This window comes from Lytechinus variegatus, chromosome 18 (genome assembly GCF_018143015.1).
Source record: "Lytechinus variegatus isolate NC3 chromosome 18, Lvar_3.0, whole genome shotgun sequence".
Taxonomy (NCBI): domain Eukaryota; kingdom Metazoa; phylum Echinodermata; class Echinoidea; order Temnopleuroida; family Toxopneustidae; genus Lytechinus; species Lytechinus variegatus.
The window spans coordinates 3,207,301-3,229,155 of NC_054757.1; the positions used below are offsets into that span (position 1 = coordinate 3,207,301).

The window sequence follows — 21,855 nt, forward strand, 5'->3', positions numbered from 1 at the left end:
CCCCTAACAGCAAATTTTCAAATTGTTCCTGAGTTTGATTGAAAGTAATCGCCTTACATACATGCGTATGTACTATGTACCATTTTCATAATTATGATACAATCAATGAATGACCAAGTTACATTCAGACCCATGCATGACTAATATTGATGCCTATTTCTAAGTAAAATCTGACCAAAATAAATGAAAGACTAACTTAATGGAAACATGATCAGTTTTCTATCAAATTTTAAAAGAACAGAAATTTTTTTATACTATTTGATCCCTTTGAACATTTCCCGATGCATGTCATTTCTTGTAATACTGCTCCCAGCTTAACCAAAAAAGTTCATTTCTATTGAATGCAAAGTCTTTATAATACAGTTTAAACCACAACTAATCATAGTCATACATTCTGGGAACTTACATTCTTCAACTGAACAGTAGTACATTAACTTGTTAGTGATCAGAAACAGTCACACAAGCTGATAACGTAAAGAAATGTAGCTCTTCAGATCATCCTTATTGTATGATTTCACCACATGCACTTGTCTGAAGTCTCCCAATTCGTCAAAATGTTTCATGATTGGCCCAACACTAAGAGTTGTGTCCACTGCATAGCTATGATAATGATTGTGAAAATGCAGAGTTGTCCAAGGTGTGATGATCAAGTTGATAGCAGATTTTGCCAGGACGATATGCTGAACTTCTCCAAATGAAGGAAGTTCTTCATCCCATGCAACAATGACTGCTGAAGAAGGTTTGATTCTGTATCCATTCACCTCCACTGAAGCAGCTAGTGCAATGACTGAATCTATAGGATATCTTAGTAGTGTGCAAATATCTTCTGCACTGTCAAGGCTTGATGCTTGGATTGATTCTTGACCAAAGACCTCAGTTCCTCTAAATGTCACATTCTGCTTCAACAAAAAAGAAGAACTCTGACCTATTTGATGCTTTTTAGCCACAGACTTTGCAGCATTACGTAGTTTGAAGAGGTCCTTGCATAATTCTTCAGAGGTTTATGCTTTCCCTCAAACCTTATTGAGGAGTATGGTTGAAGAGGACCTAGGAGTCTTATTGCTTGTGGGTAGTGCACCATATGGTGCTGCTTGGGTGTGAGTGTAGTATCAGGAAACAGTTCTTTTATCAGATGGTGATGTTCTCTGATTTGAGCTTGCAACCTGTATGTTCCTTCTTTGCTAATGCTGGGGGCAGCTATTGCTTTATAAATGTCTTACAGCAGCAACAGTAATTCCCACACATCACATTCCTCATCTTCATCCACAACATCTCCGACCATCAAGGGAAGATAGGTAAACAGACAGAGCATTTGCGAAGCTGTTTGACCACTTGGGCCTCTTGGGTTTGCCAAGACAGTTTCTGATATGGCACTGGGAGCATTTTGCTTGTCTACAAACCCGTAACTGAAAGCAGAAATCCGGCTGTTGAGTTCAAGTATTGTGATTCGTTCTTCATCAATTAGATGGTTTAGTATCATCTTTACCTCCATTGGAATGACACCCTCCAAAAAGTCGAGCATTATATCTTGCACAAAATTTAGTACTGCATGGTAGCAGCTCACTTCATTAAAAAAACAGTCTCTTGAATTCCTGTTCTTGAGAGGTTTGATTCTTCAAGATCTTAAACAAAATTCTCTTCAGTTCTGAGCAAATTGTTATTTTCTTCTTCCTGTTCCTTGCAAGTTGCCCTAGGAGCCTTGCATGTTCGGCATGGGTAATTTGCAGTGAAGCCACAAGCAAATCCCAGGAGCTGGTGAATACCTAAATTGTCTCCACAGATTTGAAACAGCTTTGGCTTCACTTGCCCTTCAAACTCTCCAGGAGAACAAATGTAGATGCCATCTTGGTACAACTTCTCTAAGTCATGAACCAGCACTTGGAGTACAGAATCAACACCATACTAAGACACAAGTTGGGTTCCTGCCAGAGCCACAGGTAAAATGTGATCTAAACTACTACGAAGCTTGCTTGGAATATTGAGGAACTGCATGTAGAAGACACTCAGTTTATGTTTACCTCTTCTAGATCCAAGTGGGTTCCCGGGTTCAAATTCATCATTGTAGAACAGGATAGGAAATTCAAGTGCTTGTCCTGCAGTTTCCGAACCTTTGGAATTACGAACCTTCGGAAATAAGAACCTTCGGAATAACGAACCTTCACAATATCCGAACCTACGGAATAACGAAGCTTCAGAATTACGAATGTACATGTATGCGGTTCTATAGAGGGCATATGTGGAGTTACAAAGTACACAAACAATTTTGTCAGACGCATTCATGTGAATGTTGTGAACGTAACGATGGTGTGCAAAGAGGCTTTGCAGTCCCCCAAATTTCTTATAACATTTAAAGCAAGGAAATGTATTCAAACTCACAGCTTCGCCTTCAACTTCCTCGCCTTCAACGTCCTGGTCTTCAACTTCTTCTCCTTTTCTGGGAACAAGTCCATCAATATATCTCTTATATTCCTCTTGGAACCTCATACTTGTCCTAACTTTTGGAATAAGATTTTTGATTGCCTTACTGGTGAGGAGATTGAAACTATCAAGATCACTGTCATTGTCTGTAAATAAATGGGATGAAATAAAATACCAATTACAACTTTGACATTAAAAAATACAAAAATGGCAAAATAATTCAGATGATAAAAGTGACGAGCTGTAAAAGTCAATGATTTTTTTAAGTAGATGTAGCTTACAATAATACATATTGCAAAGGAAAGTAATGCACATGCCTTAAAGGGCAAGTCCACCTGACAGAAAGTTGATTTTAATAATAGGAGTGGGCTATAAATGGGTGATATTTGGTTTTAAGGTGGCAACAGTTTTTTTTTTATAAATTTTACATTTTCTCAACACGAAATGACAATATTTCTTATCTTGTGTCTGAGAAAAAAGTCCAAAATTCAAAATGGCCACAAATTTCCCCCCAAATCACAGTTTTGCCCACAACTTCTTTATTTGGGAGTCTTTTTATCTGGTTTTGGTGTCTATTCACATGTTTTTCAGGGCAGGCAATTTGTTTTTCCTAAAATAAGTACTTTTAAACCATTCTTTGTAGAGCTAGAAGGTGATATTACCTAAATTTACCAATTTTTAGAGTCTTTTTTTCAGCCACAAAAAGTAGGGTTTCATCGTCTTGTCGTTCTTGGATGTTAGATGATACTATTTGACCAGTAGCTAGCGGCTTTCATATAGCTTGCTTTTATTCCTCCAAATTGGAGTTTATGGATATTTGTGAAATGTATCTTAAAAAATAAAATGTCATTTATCCATAGGGGTTTTATGTACATGTACACTGCATCCACGCATTGGCCAATATAACAAGGCCTGTATATAAAGTATAGTGTCCATGGAAGTTACCGTTGGCTGGCAAAATTACTAGAATGGCAATTTTTATGGAATGGGGCCCAGAATAGTTACTGTCAGTTTAAATGCCATAATGTAGGGTGGACTATAATCCATTCTACGGTACCTCACTCCTCTGACCGCTGAATTATTTGACAAAACATGTACATGTATTTGATTTCTGAGACAAAACATATCTTCATTTTCTGAGGCATCTAATTCTAAACCTTAGAGCTCATTTTTATGACATTATTGTTTATATTCACACCTTGTTATAAGTCACGGAGAGGAAAAAACCCACCAAATAAAGAAGTTGTGGCCAAAAATATGATTTGGGGGAAATTGGCGGCCATTTTGGATTTTGGTAGGGCACACTTTTTTTCTTTCACCCGAGACAAAAAATAATGTCATTTCATGTTGAGATGCATTACAAAGAATAAAAAAAAAGACTGTTGCCATATCAAAATGACAAAAAAGTATTTTTGACCATGTATAGCCCACTCCTATTAATAAAAAGAGAATAATCAAACAAGCAACACTAAAATTTTTTATCAAAATCGAATAGTTATATGTACATGTACATGTATGACACCTTGAAGGTCAAGTCCACCTCAGAAAAGTGTTGATTTGAATCAATAGAGAAAAATCAGACAAGAACAGTGCTGAAAATTTCATCAAAATCGGATGTAAAATAAGAAAGTTATGACATTTCAAAGTTTCGCTTATTATTAACAAAAGAGTTATATGAACGAGCCAGTTACATCCAAATGAGTGAGTCGATGACGTCACTCACTCACTACTTCTTTTGTTTTTATTGTTTGAAGAATACATTTCAATTTTTACGAATTTGATGATTAGGACCTCCTTGCCTGAAACACAGAATGTTAAAATAATGGAATTCCACGTGTTCAGGGAGGAATGAAACTGCATTTCACATGACAATGACAAGATAATCAAAATATTTCATATAATAAAATACAAAAGAAATAGTGAGTGATGTCATCAATTCCCTCATTTGCATACCGACCAATATGTGCATATCACTGTTTTGTGAAATGAAGCGAAACTTTAAAATGTCATAACTTTCTTATTTTACATCTGATTTTGATGAAATTTTCAGTTTTATGCTTGTTGAATTTTTCTCTTTTTATTCAAATCAAGTTTTTATTGGGGTGGACTTGTCCTTTAAAGTTTTGCTTAATTTCGCAAAACGTGCAAATCCTGGTTGATATGAAAATGAGGAAACCATTGACATCACCTACTATTTCTTTTTTAATTCATTAAATATGAAATATAAGATATTTTAATTTTCTCCTCTCATGTCATGTGAAAAAGTTTTAATCCTCCCTGAACATGTGGAACTACCATTTTTTAAATCATTTTGTCAGGTTGGGGATTATTGTCAAATCTGTAAAAATTGAAATATTGTATAACTCAAACAGAAAACAAAAGAAATAGTGAGTGACATCAGTGACTCTCTCATTTGCATATCACTGAGTTGAGCATAGTTCTTTTGTGAAAAATAAGTGAAACTTTAGCATGTTGACTCAAATCAACTTTTTTTTCTGGGGTGGACTTGGCCTGTAATGGTTCTGCAATATTCTCTCATTTACATTATAACAAACACACATACAGACAGTTTTTGTATCTCTGACGACCATCATTTTTAAAATATCTTTTACTCCATGCTGTCTAGTCACTCTAGGGGCCCATGTACTGAGGCAATCAAAGCAAAACATTTGTTCAGCACTCCGCATTTACAGCTAGCAAGAGTACCAGTAATTTATGCATCAGGACCCTGGACCACAATGTTCAAAGAAATTTCAAGCCTTTCCATATTTTCTTTAAGTTCACCAATTTCATGATGCCACTAAAGGCACATTTTGATTTGATAAATTTTAAAGAGAAATTCCAGTAGTTGCAGTAAACACTGATTTCATGAGAAAGTCTGTAAAACCAGGCTTAATTGTCAGTATATCATCGAGGATCTAGATCTAGTACAGTTACATAAACTGAACTTTTTTGAAATCTACGCTGAAAAATGTTCACACTGAAGATCACCAACACAGATAGGCACACGTGGGACAGTGTATTATTATTGCTGGAAGAAAGGCCCGACGGAAGTGACCGAATACCACGCTTATTTCTCAGCAATTACACAATTTCTTCCAGAATCCTTTGGCACATATTTTCTATTCATACAAACAGACACTTCGGTGGTCATTACATTAGATTCTGTAAAAAGTAAATTTGAGATCGTTACCACTACCGGAATTTATCTTTAACATACATGTATAGCATTGTATAGCAATACATGTTCTCAAAAAGCACCTTTGAGGAACTCTAGAAGCGCTTCCTCTCAAGACACCCATATTTCAGTCTCAAATGTCTTCTGCATATTTTCTATTATGACAAGAACACACAAAAAAAAAAACCCTGAAAACATAATTTTACAAATTCAGTTATTTTCCCTCTAAGAAACCATCCTTCTTAAAATTGTACTCCATCCTGTTATGTCACACCAAGCGCCTGTAATTAGTTACCAAGGCCAACTAAATGCAACATTTTCAGCACTCAGGGTTTTTATAGCTGGCCAAAGTGCCACTCACGTATCAGGACCCAGGACCACACATTAGCTTCAGAGTTACCCACCCCATTTCATGTTGAAGTCTGCTCTAGAGATCACCATGATCTGGCATACCTTATTTCCATTGTTCACTTGCTCCGAGTCCCCATTTTCACTTTGTGGCAGCTAGCACTTTGGTCATGATTTAAGAAAATGATATCAAGTGAAACTAGAAATATCACTGAAGGTGATTAATACCCCACCCTATTAAATTACCATGCTAATACAGTTTCCAACACATTTAGAAAATGAATCTTACATGTCTTTCCCCCACTATAAATATTTGTGCCAACTTTCATGAGCACTGGCTAAACACTGGGGAAGCAGTTGGATCCACAATGAGTTTTCCTGATTTTTTTTTTTCAAATTGTGTGGTTGCTTATTATCATGGCAACACGATTTCTGACAAATGCGAAAACTGTCTCTTGCACACCTTTTTAGCTCAAGACCTAAGACTCTATGTTTGTGCCAAATTTCATGAGCATAAATAATTGAGAATTAGTAACATTGTTATAAAGATAATACTGATAAGAACAAAAGTTTGTAATATTTTCATATGTGAAATAATAAGGCCTGTGATTTTTACCATTTTGGACAAATTTTCATTTTATCTATTTATTTTTTTTATTATTATCATTTTTTTTATGGTGGGGAGGGGGCATACATGGCAATTTAATTTCCTTTGAAAATACATAGCAACAGGGCCTAGATCTAACAAGGTCAGGATCTTGAAAAAGTCACTCACCCTTTCCAGCACCATATTCCTTAATAAACACGAATCCCCCCCCCCCCTCCCGGAGCTAGATCTGTTGCTATTACATGTAGGCCTGTCCTTGCTAGGCCTAGATCTAGTAGGCTATAGACTAGGCTGGCCTATAATATAGGAATATGGCCTAGGCCAAGATTTAGATCTAGGTTTGGACCTAGATCTAGCCAGGCCTACATTAGACGTAGGCTATATACATGTAATTTGCCTGGATAAGGTTTTCAAAATACAATCAAGCAAAGATGTTTGTAGACCCTGTTCACACTTTCGTACAGACAGCTAGCCAAATGCGGTACCAAACTAAGTCCAAATTTAGCCAAGCCAGGCAAGCTCTGGAGATATCATCTAGAACATTGGCGCCAATTTCATTTTAATTAATATTGCAGAAAAGCTTAACATATCGAATCATGGGCAGGTTACTCTAACGACAATGTTATAGGTGCCCTATCATTCGATATTGGTTGATGCACTCATGCAAACCAACCACCGTTTCGCGCAAGTTAGACAATAGAGTAGGTTAGACAATGTACATGACATGTGCGCCGCGCCGGTTAAGGAACCCGTTTTTTACGTGACCGAGTCGAGTGACACATTGATAAAATCATCTCTAAACATAAACATAGAAGTGATTTTGTTTGTACAAGTTTCATGCAGTGTTATTCCTCAGAATATTCGTCATTATATGAGAAACAAAATTTGGCAACTGTTTGTTGATTTGCATGTAATTTTTCGGTGTGAAAAGTAGGGTGCGGAGATTCACGACCACAGTCAGACGGCACGCCTACGTATGCACACACGATAAAAGCAATGCAACAATGGTAACACTGCATTGACAATCGAGTTTATTCATGAACATTCACTCGAAATCAATCACTAAATTTACCTCTAAAGACCGGAACTAACTGTGGGAAGCCCCACTCCTGAAGGAGGGCTGTGACTTCTAAATCTTCCATTTCCGCAAATCGGAGATTAAACATGATTTTTCCCGGGCAATTTGTCAGTGCACTGTAGAGATCAGTCTCGACGCCATGTTCCGACCACTGTGCATGCGTACGTGCGCGCATACGTAGGCGATTTACGTCATGCGCAGATCTTTGACAACTCTCGTTCAAGCCTTCTTGCTACTGTTCAAAAAATTATACAGCGATATTTTGTACAGCGTTTTTACTGTGTAGTATAGATTACACTACACACCGACATTTGGGTTATAACACTTTAATGCTGGGTAACTTACCCTCCAAAAATAATGCAAAACAATGTGTCACACGAACGGGCACCTGAAGATCTTCGGGAGCGCACTGCACATATGTCCTCACACCACGCCTCACCAACTGCAACTTCCCCCATTAACAATGGACCGACGGACATACGTGTCGCGCGCTGCACCCGTCCCTCTCCACGTGCACGCACTTTCACATAAAAATGACCGAGTTCGTAACACAAGAATGATTGAGCATCTCCTGTTAAAACTGAACTTGATGCAGCCAACAATTTAACTGACTAAACAAGAGCTGATAGGTGCGAGACCAAAGAAAACCTGACAAAGTCATCGTCACCATACTACAACCTACTGAATCATAATAATAATATACTGATTATATAGTGCAGAAATTAGGTGCATATATTCTACTGCGCAGCAATGACGAGCTTGAGATATGCTTGAGAACAAATTTAGAAAAAGGGAAAAAGAAATGTATGGGAATTATTTGAACAGATAGGTTTTTAGTCTAAGTTTGAATGATTTTACTGATGGACAGGAACTTATTTACATGTACATATGGCAAACCATTCAATAATTTTGGGGCTTCACAGGCAATCTCCCAAAGTTATCTCTGTATTATATGAGTAAGGATGTGAAGGAGCAAATTATCATGAGAGCTGCGCAGGATGTGAGCGTGTCTGTGAACTTTTCCTTGTAAAAGCTCAGAAATATAACTGGGGGCTTGACCACTTAGTGCCTTGTGTACGCTAACAAAATCTTGAAAGATATTCTTTGGCGAACTGGAAGCCAGTGCAGGCCTTTTAAGACAGGGGTGATCCTTGAAAATCTAGGTTGACTACAAATCAGCCATGCACGCACGTCACAAATATGTGACCAACCATCCCCAAAACCAATACGTTGCCAGGAAAGGTTCTCTGTTAATAGCCAAAAAAGTCATTAAAAAGCCAAAATTAAAAAAGAAGCTTATCTGAAACAGTATTTCTTTTTTTGTTTACTGTAAGCATTTCAAATTGTTAAGTTGATTGGAAAACAAGATGCATTCTTCACTAGTCAGTTTTCAACATACACCATCTTTTTACAATGAACCATTCATAAGACTCTACCGGGCTTACCACCAGGCCCCTAATTTAAGTTTCTTCATGATAGTGCTCTCAATTTGTAAATCATGCCTTTCAATGTGCTTACCTTGTTTAGTACACTGATCCTGTTTCTGTTCTTTACCAGTGAGATCTTCATCTACTTCATGTTTGATGGTGAAAGTTTGACCTATCACAAATGAACAAAACAAAGGCAATATAATGCTTTACTACGAACATGTACATCTACTAATCATACTGATATTTTACTTTTGCCATTTACAGCAATTGGAAAAATACTTTTTAAACATAATACCTTGGATGTAGATATTTAAAGTTTATAATAAACTTTTTTGCCTCTTGACTCCTCACGAATTCTGAATACTTTTAACATGCTATACTATCTCAAATATTTGATTAAAAAAATATGAAAATATATTTTTTTTCTTTTGTTTATAAAAGTTTAAATTACTACAAAATGAGATATGACAAAGTATATGACTTGACAGAGTTGAGCATAATATCTCATGAGCAAAAATGAAAGATTATTTCACTTTAGATGACATGGACAATACAGTAGATCAGTCATTCTATGTAACTAGACACCCTACGCTTCAAATTTCAAGTTTAACCATCCAATAAGAATACTGTATTCCGCTTTCAGCTAGGTATATGTCTAAAGGTGTAAATCTGATTTTCACTACCTTTCACCTTCAAATGACCCAGTTACACCGTCCTAAAGAGAAGTCAAATTTGCATCATAAAAACAATCTCTTTTTGACATCTTTTGTTAACGAATACACATTTTCCACTGTCTGTCAATACATCATTTTTGTATCATGACTAATATGACAATTATTTGAACATATCACTCTGATTTTTTTTTATTTGATCTGAGCTTAAAGAGAAATGCCAGTAGTTGCAGTAAACACTGAAGTCATGAGAAAGTCTGTAAAACCAGGCTTAATTGTCAGTATATCATCAAGGATCTAGTTCTGGTACATGCACAGTTACATAAACTGAACTTTGTGAAATCTTGAAATCTACGCTGAAAAATGTTCACACTGAAGATCACCAACACAGATAGGCACACGTGGGACAGTGTATTATTATTGCCGGAAATAAAGACCGACGGAAATTACCGAATCCACGCTTATTTGCTTATTTCTCAGCAATTACACAATTTCTTCCAGAATCCTTTGGCACATATTTTTTACTCATAATAGTAAATAGTCATTTTGAGATCGTTACCAGAACTGGAATTTATCTTTAATAATATTATTATTGCTACTATCATTATTACCATAGTTATTATTATCATTATAATTACAATTATTTGTTTGGCATCACCTGTGCCTGTGAGGTGAAAAGCAAACTGAATCACTATGACCCACAAGTCTCTCCTCCCGATATAACTGATCAGAGGAGGTGCAGGTGGACCGCTATACTGGGGTTTCCCCCAATAATCATACCTTCAAGAGTTAACAGCTGACTCATGTAATACTTTGATCCATCTGCTCCTGGAGTGACACACTCATTTTTGCGTTCTTCTTTGACGTATGAGATTCCTATACATGGCAAACAAACGAAAGTCAATGAAAATTATTGCAATCCAAAGCAAAAAGTGGTGGACCATGGGTCACGGCTTGGGGGGGGGGGCACCAGCAAAAATTTTGTCATTTAAAGGGAGCGAAGCGTGCTCAGTTGCCATGAGCAGACATATCTCACCAATCCCCTAATGCGAACGTAAGCACAGACTGGAAATGTTTTATATTCAGACCAAAAAAGGGGGGGGGGCAATCATTTGGTACTCATTAAAAAGAAGCACACGTCACTGCATATATATCATAATAACTCGAAGTGTGAAGAAATATATTTGTGTACATTGACTTGAAAACATTAAATCTCATTAAACAGACAATGCAAGCACCAGGAATGAACACATAGGCCCTATTAAGCAAGTTATGTTTCATAAAAATAACGAAAAAAAATTTCTTCATCGCCCAATACGTTTCACTTTCTTTCTCCCATTTTTTTCTCCCTTTCCCCCATTTTTTTTAAAGGGGACATTTGCCCCCCCCCCATAGTTACACCCATGACAACCAACTTCCTTATTTGAGGGATTCAAAATGAATTTTATTTTGAGTGTAAAAACAGTTCTGTTTATTTTCAACTTACTCCAAAACACATTTATACACGATACAATTTGGGGGAAAAGGTATTTTTCTGAAAACCTGCAGTATTTCTATGGAAATAAAAGAAGTACTGCAAAAAGGGAACACTCAGCATCTCTGGGTTAGTGTTTATTTACCACAACATTTAGAAAACATTATTATTTGTTATCAAGCAAGAAGATAATCAAAGGCTTTAGGTTTTATAGGAAGGCCCTATAGACAACTATTGTGACCCTTCAAGGTAAAGCAAGTCAAACTTCATTCATCTTCTCAGATTGTCTAATATCAAATGGAACAAAACCATTGGCCTGAATTCATTAAGGTGATTTTACAATACAATACAAGTACCGAACATTGTTTGAAGAGTGGACTCATTAATTCAAAACAATGGACTAATCAATGAAATAGCATGGATAACCACAGCAACAGGCATCAATTTGGCGCACTGTGACAAAAGCGCGCATCAGCATTTAACAGTTTTTAATATACCTGGTAAATAAGCATAATTAATACAGAATATCTGCATTAAACTATGGGTTCAACTGATAGATTTAACAAGTGGAATGCCTCTGGCCGTCTCACCTGCATCACGCGATTCAACATAGCAGCAGTGCTGACTTTGAAAACTACTATAACTCGCACAAGATGTTCAGTGATACTTGGTTACTCTTATTTCCATGTTTTATGAACTAGACCAATACACTTTACAGAGATAGGATGGTAATTCAACAAATACCCCCAATGTGACCAAAGTTCATTGACCTCACATGACCTTTGACCTTGATCATGTGACCTGAAACTTGCACAGGATATTCAGTGATACTTGATTACTCTTATGTCCAAGTTTCAAAAGTCAGATCAATAAACTTGCAAAGTTATGATGGTAATTCAACAAATACCCCCAATTCGGCCAAAGTTTATTGACCCTAAATGACCTTTGACCTTGATCATGTGACCTGAAACTTGCACAGGATGTTCAGTGATACTTGATTACTATTATGTCCAAGTTTCATGAATCAGACCCAAAAACTTTTAAAGTTTTGATTGTAATTCAACAGATACCCCCAAATCGGCCAAAGTTCATTGACCCCAAATGACCTTTGACCTTGGTCATGTGACGTGAAACTCATGCAGGATGTTTGGTGATACTTGATTAACCTTATGTCCAAGTTTAATGACCTAGGTCCATATATTTCCTAAGTTATGATGACATTTCAAAAACTTAACCTCAGGTTAAGATTTTGATGTTGATTCCCCCAACATGGTCTAAGTTCATTGACCCTAAATGACCTTTGACCTTGGTCATGTGACATGAAACTCTAATAGGATGTTCAGTAATACTTGATTAACCTTATGGCCAAGTTTCATGAACTAGGTCCATATACTTTCTAAGTTATGATGTCACTTCAAAAACTTAACCTCAGGTTAAGATTTGATGTTGACGCCGCCGCCGGAAAAGCGGCGCCTATAGTCTCACTCTGCTATGCAGGCGAGACAAAAACCACCTTTGTGAACTCGGGCCATTTGGTCTATTATAAATTTGGTCTCATTGCCATAACCATCCCATGGTCCTATAAACCATTAAGCCAACTGTCATTTAGTCTGATACCCAGTTGGTCTAATTCCACTTCTTGCATTTTTTTCACTTCACCAAACTGGTTTACAAACAGTTCATCTAATATTCAGTGTTGGACAAAAGGGTTATAGATAAAATGGGTATAGCATAAATTACCGTAAGTAACGGTGTATTAACCGCACCTTTTTCTCGGCGGGATAGTAGCAAAAGTCGGGGGTGCGGTTTATACACGGTGTTACGGGTCTGAGCCAGCCCGCCGTAACCCCTCCCGTACATGTACGATGTCTGCCAGTTCACAACACATCGAGTGGCCGGGCGTAGCCGCCCAGGCAATGTCGTTTTGAGGGGTATGAGCCGCGGGTAATGGGAATCGATTAATTAAATATTGTCCATAACAAACGCACCCACCTTCATGACACTAATTTTGACTTTATTCTCGATTCAAAGAAGTGAAGTTCCCTGGCTAAGTTAAAAGAGACGCCAAGCATTCTCGGTAATATTTTGTCACCGCTGCGCTGAGCGAGAGTTGAGTGAGCTGAGCGCGGCTAGGCTTAGAGATTGCGTTGTGATATGGTTACAGTGCGACTTAAGCTGGCGCTATTCAAAGTCCCGTTTCGCGCCAGCTTGTTTTTTTCCTTCCTGTTTGCTTTTCATAAGATACCATGTAAGCCACGCACGAGAGAGACGGCACAAAGCCGTAAAAAACAACTGGAAAAAATGTCAATTTCTTTGTTTCTTGAACCTTCCTGTAATCCCGTATCCAAAATTCATGCTAAGACATCAAATTTCTGAAATTGATTGTGAGATTTTGATGCAAGAAATGTGAATGTTTCTTCCTCCTACGCTGGGAAAGACACAGATCATGATTTGATAAAATGTACTGGCATGACTGGTACTGTATCGTAGTTTGCAATGTACATGTAATGGCAGTGCTGTGTGTGTGTACACTGTGACTGTGAGGTGAGTGTATAAGTTACCAATATTGTCGGGATTGTTCTTTCTAATATTTGTAGATGAATTGATCAAGAACAGCAGATTTCCGCATACCGGTAATCTCTTTGGATACTTTGAAATCTTAAACTTAGTTTTGTTTCTTCGTACCTCAAATAAGCATGTAAATATGAGAATTTTTTTTTTTTTTTTTTTTTTTTTTAGTCCAAAGTTGGGGGTGCGGTTTATACACGGGTGCGGTTAATACACCGTTACTTACGGTACAATAATGGCAAATAGGCTAAGTAGCAATTAGACCAAATGGTGGACAAACTGTGATAATAGCAGAGGGACCAGGGCCCGTATTCCATAAACGAGATAAGATTTTTGCTTAAGTCTTAGCAATTTGTCTTAGCATTTTGCTTGTCTAAGAAATCTTCCCTAACGATATTCTATAAACTTTAAGACATTTGTCTCAAGTCAGGCGATATGGCTAAGCCAAAGTCTCAAATTCTATGACCTTCAGTGACCTTCTTAATAATAAATTGCTGCAGAGGTGACTGCAACAAACTTGCAAAAATGTCACAGAAGTTGCTTTTTCTTAAAAATTTGGATTTTATTGAAACTAATTACAACTATTGTAGTAAGAGAAGAGCATTCATCACCCATATATGGTAAGAATTTTTAATTCAAATTATCTATATTTTTGTTAATTACCAAAACATTTCAATCCCAAACCGAGTGACTTGCACAGTTTTTTGTGTATCAGTCCCATTTATTACTTTTCATGTATTGTTTGTCAAAATATAAATTGAAATATTCCTCTCGACATCTCTACTCTTAACTTCAGTTTAAGTAGACCTAGGCTCCCTTAGGGACAACCTTTTGAGACTAGTCTTGGGTCTAACATTAGGCCTAGATCTAGCCTAGGCCCAAAATCTATAATATCCGTCTGTTTGGAGGAGAATTGAACATTATTTTGACTTTTTTTTATTTTCATGAGACATGAAGGCTGCAAAATGTAACTTTGTTAGACTCTAGTCTAGTGCCATAGACATAGTGGAGCAACCGACACTGAAGCTACATAAAGTACATAAAAACCTAGGCCTATATAGGCCTACCAGGCCTATCAGTATTGGTCTAGGCCTAGAACAACATTCAGGACTTAGCCTGGCTTAGCCTTACTTAGGACAGGGATAGATTTACATGCAGGACTAGAATAGATCTGACTAGGTAAAGTTAGAACAAAAGCTTCATTTCAGTCTCCGATTTTTTTTTTTGCTAAACTAACGTTACGACTACGTCTACGAATACGACACTCGACAGTCTAATTGTAACATTACTTTGGCCTAGACCTTAATCTCACCAATGTGATATGACAGTATATGTCAGAAACTTTTAAATAACTCCCAGAAACGACGGTTATTCATGTCTACAGTGCTAGAGTACCCATCGCTATACATTGCTTGCCAAAACTTAGATCTAGTCCTGACCTAGGCCTATATATCTATATGTAGGCCTAGATTTGGAGGAGTTTCTATTTTATACATTTTGGGGAGTTTGTTTAGATCTAAGGTTTCTAGAAAACAGGCCTGAAATAAAACCTAGACCAACAGCTCAGACTAGACTGGGGCCTAGATTTATATAAATTTACTAGATCTAGGTGGCCTAGCCTAGTATAGCTATGCTTTCTTCTATTCATTCTAGATTCTATTTCTAGCCTAGCCGGTAGCCCTAACGCTAGGACTGGCTGATCTAGTCTACTGTTTGATCTAGAATCTCTAACGTAGATCTAGGCCTAGATCTAGACTAAATGACTAAGACTAAAAGTTACACCCTATCTAGATGTACAACTAACTATATAAATCTAGGTGTAGGCCTACATAGTATTAGGTCGAGATCTAAAGTGGAGACTTGTAGACTCTATCAAAATATAGATTCTAGTTCTAAAAAAAAGTAAATGTAGGCTAGTCTAGATCTATTCATCTAACATTAGGCCTGAAAAGGGAAGTGAGCTAGGGATCTAGCATTGGATTATTTCTAGGACTAAAGGATCTTGATTTAGGCTTAGGCCTACATCTAAAGCTAGGGGCTGCAGTTTGAGATCTAGAGGCCTAGCGCCCCCTGTTGCACCCACAAATGTAATAACGCCCACAAATGTAATAACGCCCACAAATGTAATAACACTTTACCCACAAATGTAATAACGCCCACAAATGTAATAACACTTTACCCACAAATGTAATAATTTCACCCACAAATGTAATAATGCACTTTACCCACAAATGTAATAATTTTTGATCGCCCACAAATGTAATAATGACTTTACCCACAAATGTAATAAATTTGAAGGGATTTTTGGCAAATCCATTCTGAACTAAAATCGTATAGTAATGCGTTCATATAGCACAAAAGTGCAAAGTCTCTTTTCCTGACCCGGTTAATTAACAAATTATACTATAAATCCAAAGTCTTTATTCCAGACCCGGTTGTTTCAAAAATAATAATATGAGCCCAAAGTCTTTATTCCAGACCCGGTTGTTTAAAAAATTATGATATAAGTACAAAGTCTTTATTCCAGACCCGGTTGTTTAAGAAATAATCATATGAGCTTTAAGTCTTTATTCCAGACCCGATTGTTTAAAAAATGATAATATAAGTCCTAAGTCGTTTCTCCAGACCCGGTTGTTTAAAAAATTATAATATAAATCCAAAGTCTTTATTCCAGACCCGGTTTAAAAAAAAATAATAATATAAGTCCAAAGTCTTTATTCCAGTCCCGATTGTTTAAAAAATGATAATATAAGTCCAAAGTCTTTTCTCCAGACCCCGTTGTTTCAAAAATTATAATATAAATCCACAGTCTTTTTCCAGACCCGGTTGTTTCAAAAATTATAATATAAATGCAAAGTCTTTATTCCAGACCCGATTGTTTCAAAAATAATAATATGAGCCCAAAGTCTTTATTCCAGACCCGGTTGTTTCCAAAAATATAACATAAGTACAAAGTCTTTATTCCAGACCCGGTTGTTTAAGAAATAATCATATGAGCCTAAAGTCTTTATTCCAGACCCGATTGTTTCAAAAATGATAATATAAGTCCAAAGTCGTTTATCCAGACCAAGTTGTTTAAAAAATTATAATATAAATCCAAAGTCTTTTTCCAGACCCTGTTGTTTCAAAAATTATAATATAAATCCAAAGTCTTTATTCCAGACCCGGTTGTTTAAAAAATGATAATATAAGTCCAAAGTCTTTTCTCCAGACCCCGTTGTTTCAAAAATTATAATATAAATCCAAAGTCTTTTTCTAGACCCGGTTGTTTCAAAAATGATAATATAAATCCAAAGTCTTTTTCCAGACCCGGTCGTTTAAAAAATTATAATATAAATCCAAAGTCTTTATTCCAGACCCGGTTGTTTCAAAAATAATAATATGAGCCCAAAGTCTTTATTCCAGACCCGGTTGTTTAAAAAATAATCATATGAGCCTAAAGTCGTTATTCCAGACCCGATTATTTCAAAAATGATAATATAAGTCTAAAGTTTTTTCTCCAGACCCGGTTGTTTCAAAAATTATAATATAAATCCAAAGTCTTTATTCCAGACCCGGTTGTTCAAAAAATAATCATATGAGCCTAAAGTCTTTATTCCAGAACCGATTGTTTCAAAAATTATAATATAAATCCAAAGTCTTTTTCCAGTCCTGGATGTTTCAAAAAATTAATATAAATCCAAAGTCTTTATTCCAGACCCGGTTGTTTCAAAAATAATATGAGCCCAAAGTCTTTATTCCAGACCCAGTTGTTTCAAATATTATGATATAAGTCCAAACTAAAATGCGATAATGATGTTCCGGTGGAATAAAAATGAGAATCGAGCCTAGTCTTCTCTCAAGACCCAGTTAATTAAAACTGGTGGAATCAAAGTATTTGTTGTTGTTTTAAATTATACTGAACGTATTGTGAATATACGCGCTATGAGTAAATTGAGAATCAAGCATAGTCTTTTCTCCAGACCCGGTTATTTAAAACTAAAAACTAAAACCCTATAGTAATGCCTTCATATAGCACAAAAGTCCAAAGTCTTTTTCCAGACGCAGTAGTTTCAAAAATTATAATGTAAGTCCAAAGTCTTTTTTCCAGACCCAGTTATTTCAAAAATTATAATATAAGTCCAAACTAAGATACTATAATGATATTCCAGTGGAAAAAAAGAAAATCGAGCGTAGCCTTTTCTCCAAACCCCTTATTCAAAAATTGTAAATAACAATACAACAACAACAAAAACCGTATAAAGACCCCATATTCTTTATGCTGGATAACATGGACATATAGCGTAGTCTTCCAGCCAGACCCAGTCATTTGTTTTTCAAAATAAGGCTAAGAGTAAAAATATAAATAACTCCAAATCTATAAATACCAAGCAATCCTTGAACCTAAGAACATGTTTTTAAAAAGAGGTTTAGAATGTTGTCTTTATTCCAGACCTAATTATTACAAAAATTACGAAAAAAAATCTAACATAAGACCCTATCATATTCTCTTGGAATAACATGAGTTGTAAAACGTACTCTTTCCTCCAGACCAGGTTATCTAAGAAATGAATTAAAAAAGAAAATCAAATCTAAAACCAGTTTTCAAAAGTTACACCCAGTAAAAAATATGTCTGTACCCACACCCAGATTCTTTTGTATAATAATACTAAGACCCCTACAAAACATTGTAATTATGCATTTGCAAAGAAAACCGTGACGTCCATTTTTCAGACTTGGTTATTATTTAAAAATAAAATTGTCTAAAACGAATACCCAATAATCTAACTACTGTAGAATAACATGGAGATCGATTGTAGACTTTCCTCCAGACACAATTATTTCAAGAATAAAAAAAAACAATAAAACCCAACCCCCAACAACGAATCTAAGAACCAACAATCCTCCAAATTAAGACCAAGTACAAAAGCACATGTTTAGAGCGTTGTCTCTATTCCAGACCCAGTCATTTAGAAATTAATTCAAACAATCTTAAAAACATAAGACTTTGTCATATTCTTATTCCTGTTGAATAACATTATTATTATGCTTAGACCTTCGTCTAGACCCAGCTATTTATAAGATAAACAAATATTGAAAAAAAAATCAAAGCTAAGACCAATCTTTAAAATTAAACCCAGTTAAATGCTTGGGTTTAGAGAGTTGTCTTTACCCCACTCTTAAAATACAAATTAAGCAAAAGATTAATCTAAAAACTTAGACACCAGCATCTCCCAAACTATAAAACCCTGTGATAAGGCATACCGTAAGTTGGTATACAACTTGTTTTTGTTTGATGGAAGTGAAATAAATAAAATTGAATTGAATTGAATACCACAAAAGCGTCAAATTAACAAAAGGCGTAAATATTCAGATCTGAATGGTACGCGCCTTAAAAACCCAAAATAACAACAACAACGTTATTCTACATCAATGATATTGTGGCGTCTTGGTTAATATTGTTTGTCTGTTTTTATTGTTTCTAATAATTTCCTATTTTGAAATAACTGCATGGGTCTAGAGCAAAGACTACACCATATTTAAAGACTTGGCGTTGTGGCGTGCGCCTGTAATCCAAGCTGTGGGGAAGTTACAAATTGATGCAGAGGGTCGAGGTTCGAGCCCTGGTCACGTCTTTCGGATGGTAACGTTAAAGGTCGGTCCCAGACGTAAATAATCATATCTGATTGATACACGTCTGACAAAACTCAAATACACACACACACGTTTGCCCCCTGGAAAGATTAAACCTCAAGATGTTGATGGACCTGAATCCACCGACGGGACAGCCTAACTCCGTAACTCTGGTAGGGGTGTGGGAGGGGGCCCTTCTTTCTTTGCCTGTCTCTCTTTCAGTCATTTCAAATCAGTTTTTTTTTCCCTATCTTATCACTTCTTGATCACATAAATCCTCTCTCTCTCTTTACTTACTTAACGGGTCAATATAACCCCAGAAAATATATCTTAGGCCACTGAGATTATTGGAATTGTAACTAATAAAAAGAAATGCTGAATATATTACAAATGGTGCTTGGTACACTGAAAATTTAAGATACCGAAGAACTTGTTAAAACTTTATCCCCTCTTGCTAGAATGATTTTCTTTTATATAATATCTCATAGATCGTCAATCAACAACCTTATCGTTTACGGGAAGTAATCCCCATATTGTGTGCTGATATCTTATTCCTCAGTTTTTTGTTTTATATGTATTTAAAGGTTTTGTGTTTTTTTTTCATAAAAAAAGGAATGAATATACAAGAAATAATAATAATAAACAAGTGGAATGCTTCTGACCGTCTCACCTGCATCACGCGATTCAAAATAGCAGCAGTGCTGACTTTGAAAACTACTGTAACTCGCACAAGATGTTAAGTGATACTTGGTTACTCTTATTTCCACGTTTTATGAACTAGACCAATACACTTACAGAGATAGGATTGTAATTCAACAAATACCCCCAATGTGGCCAAAATTCATTGACCTCACATGACCTTTGACCTTGATCATGGGACCTGAAACTTGCACAGGATATTCAGTGATACTTGATTACTCTTATGTCCAAGTTTTATGAACTAGACCAACATACTTTCAAAGTTATGATGGTAATTCACCAAAAAAAAACAATTCGGCCAAAGTTCATTGACCCTAAATGACCTTTGACCTTGACCATGTGACCTGAAACTTGCCCAGGATGTTCAGTAATACTTGATTACTATTATGTCCAAGTTTCATGAATCAGATCCAAAACCTTTTTAAGTTTTGATTGTAATTCATCAGATACCTCCAAATCGGCCAAAGTTCATTGACCCTAAATGACCTTTGATCTTGGTCATGTGACGTAAAACTCATGCAGGGTGTTTGGTGATACTTGATTAACCTTATGTCCAAGTTTAATCAACTAGATCTCTATATTTTCTAAGTTATGATGTTATTTCAAAATCTTAACCTCAGGTTAAGATTTTGATGTTGATTCCCCCAACATGGTCTAAGTTCATTGACCCAAAATGACCTTTGACTTTAGTCATGTGACATGAAACTCTGATAGGATGTTAAGTAATACTTGATTAACCTTATGAAAAAGTTTCATGAACTAGGTTTTTCTACTTTCTAAGTTATGTCATTTCAAATACTTAACCTCAGGTTAAGATTTGATGTTGACGCCGCCGCCGCCGTCGCCGTCGGAAAAGCAGCGCCTATAGTCTCACTCTGCTATGCAGGTGAGACAAAAAGAAGTAATAAAAATAATACTAAATGAAATTGTTACCCTACTTCTCATACAGTGGGTGGCAAAAATAGTCAATCATGACTTATTGCTAAATAAAAACATGGAATGGAATGGTTATCCCCTCTTCTTAGAATGTTTTTCTTTTATATAATATATCATAGATCGTCAATCAACAACTTTATCGTTTTCGGGAAGTAATCCCCCTATTGTTTACTGATATCTTATTTCTCAGTTTTTTTTTCATATGTATTTTAATGTTTTGTTATTTAGGTTTTTTCATAGAAAAAAGGAAGGAATATACAAGAAATTATTTTTTTAAAGGACAAGTCCACCCCAACAAAAACTTGATTTGAATAAAAAGAGAAAAATTCAACATGCATAACACTGAAAATTTCATCAAAATCGGATGTAAAATAAGAAAGTTATGGCATTTTAATGTTTCGCTTCATTTCACAAAACAGTTATATGCACATCTCGGTCGGTATGCAAATGAGGAACTGATGACATCACTTACTATTTCTTTTGTATTTTCTTAAATGAAATATGAAATATTTTTCTCGTCATTGTCATGTGAAATGAAGTTTCATTCCTCCCTGTAACACGTGGAAATTTATTATTTTAACATTTTGTGCTTTAGGCAAGAAGGTCCTAATCGTCAAATTCGTAAAAGTTGAAATAATGTATAATTCAAACAATGAAAACCAAAAGAAATAGTGAGTGAGTGACATCATCGACTTTCTCATTCGGATGTAGCTGGCTCGTTCATATAACTATTTTGTTGAAAATAAACAAAACTTTGAAATGTCATAACTTTCTTATTTTACATCCGATTTTGATGACATTTTCAGCATTGTGCTTCTCTGATTTTTCTCTATTG

At 35.9% G+C, this 21,855-nt stretch overlaps 1 protein-coding gene across 1 annotated transcript in view; it reads right to left on the reverse strand.

The window, feature by feature from the left end:
- Positions 1 to 21,855, reverse strand: part of LOC121431777 — a 55,090-nt gene that overhangs the window by 16,072 nt on the left and 17,163 nt on the right. The window contains exons 6-8 of the mRNA XM_041629478.1: positions 10,511 to 10,606; positions 9,148 to 9,228; positions 2,377 to 2,564 (exon numbers count right to left, since the gene is read on the reverse strand). Coding sequence (XP_041485412.1) covers positions 2,377 to 2,564; positions 9,148 to 9,228; positions 10,511 to 10,606 — 365 coding nt within the window. The remainder of the gene's footprint in view (positions 1 to 2,376; positions 2,565 to 9,147; positions 9,229 to 10,510; positions 10,607 to 21,855) is intronic.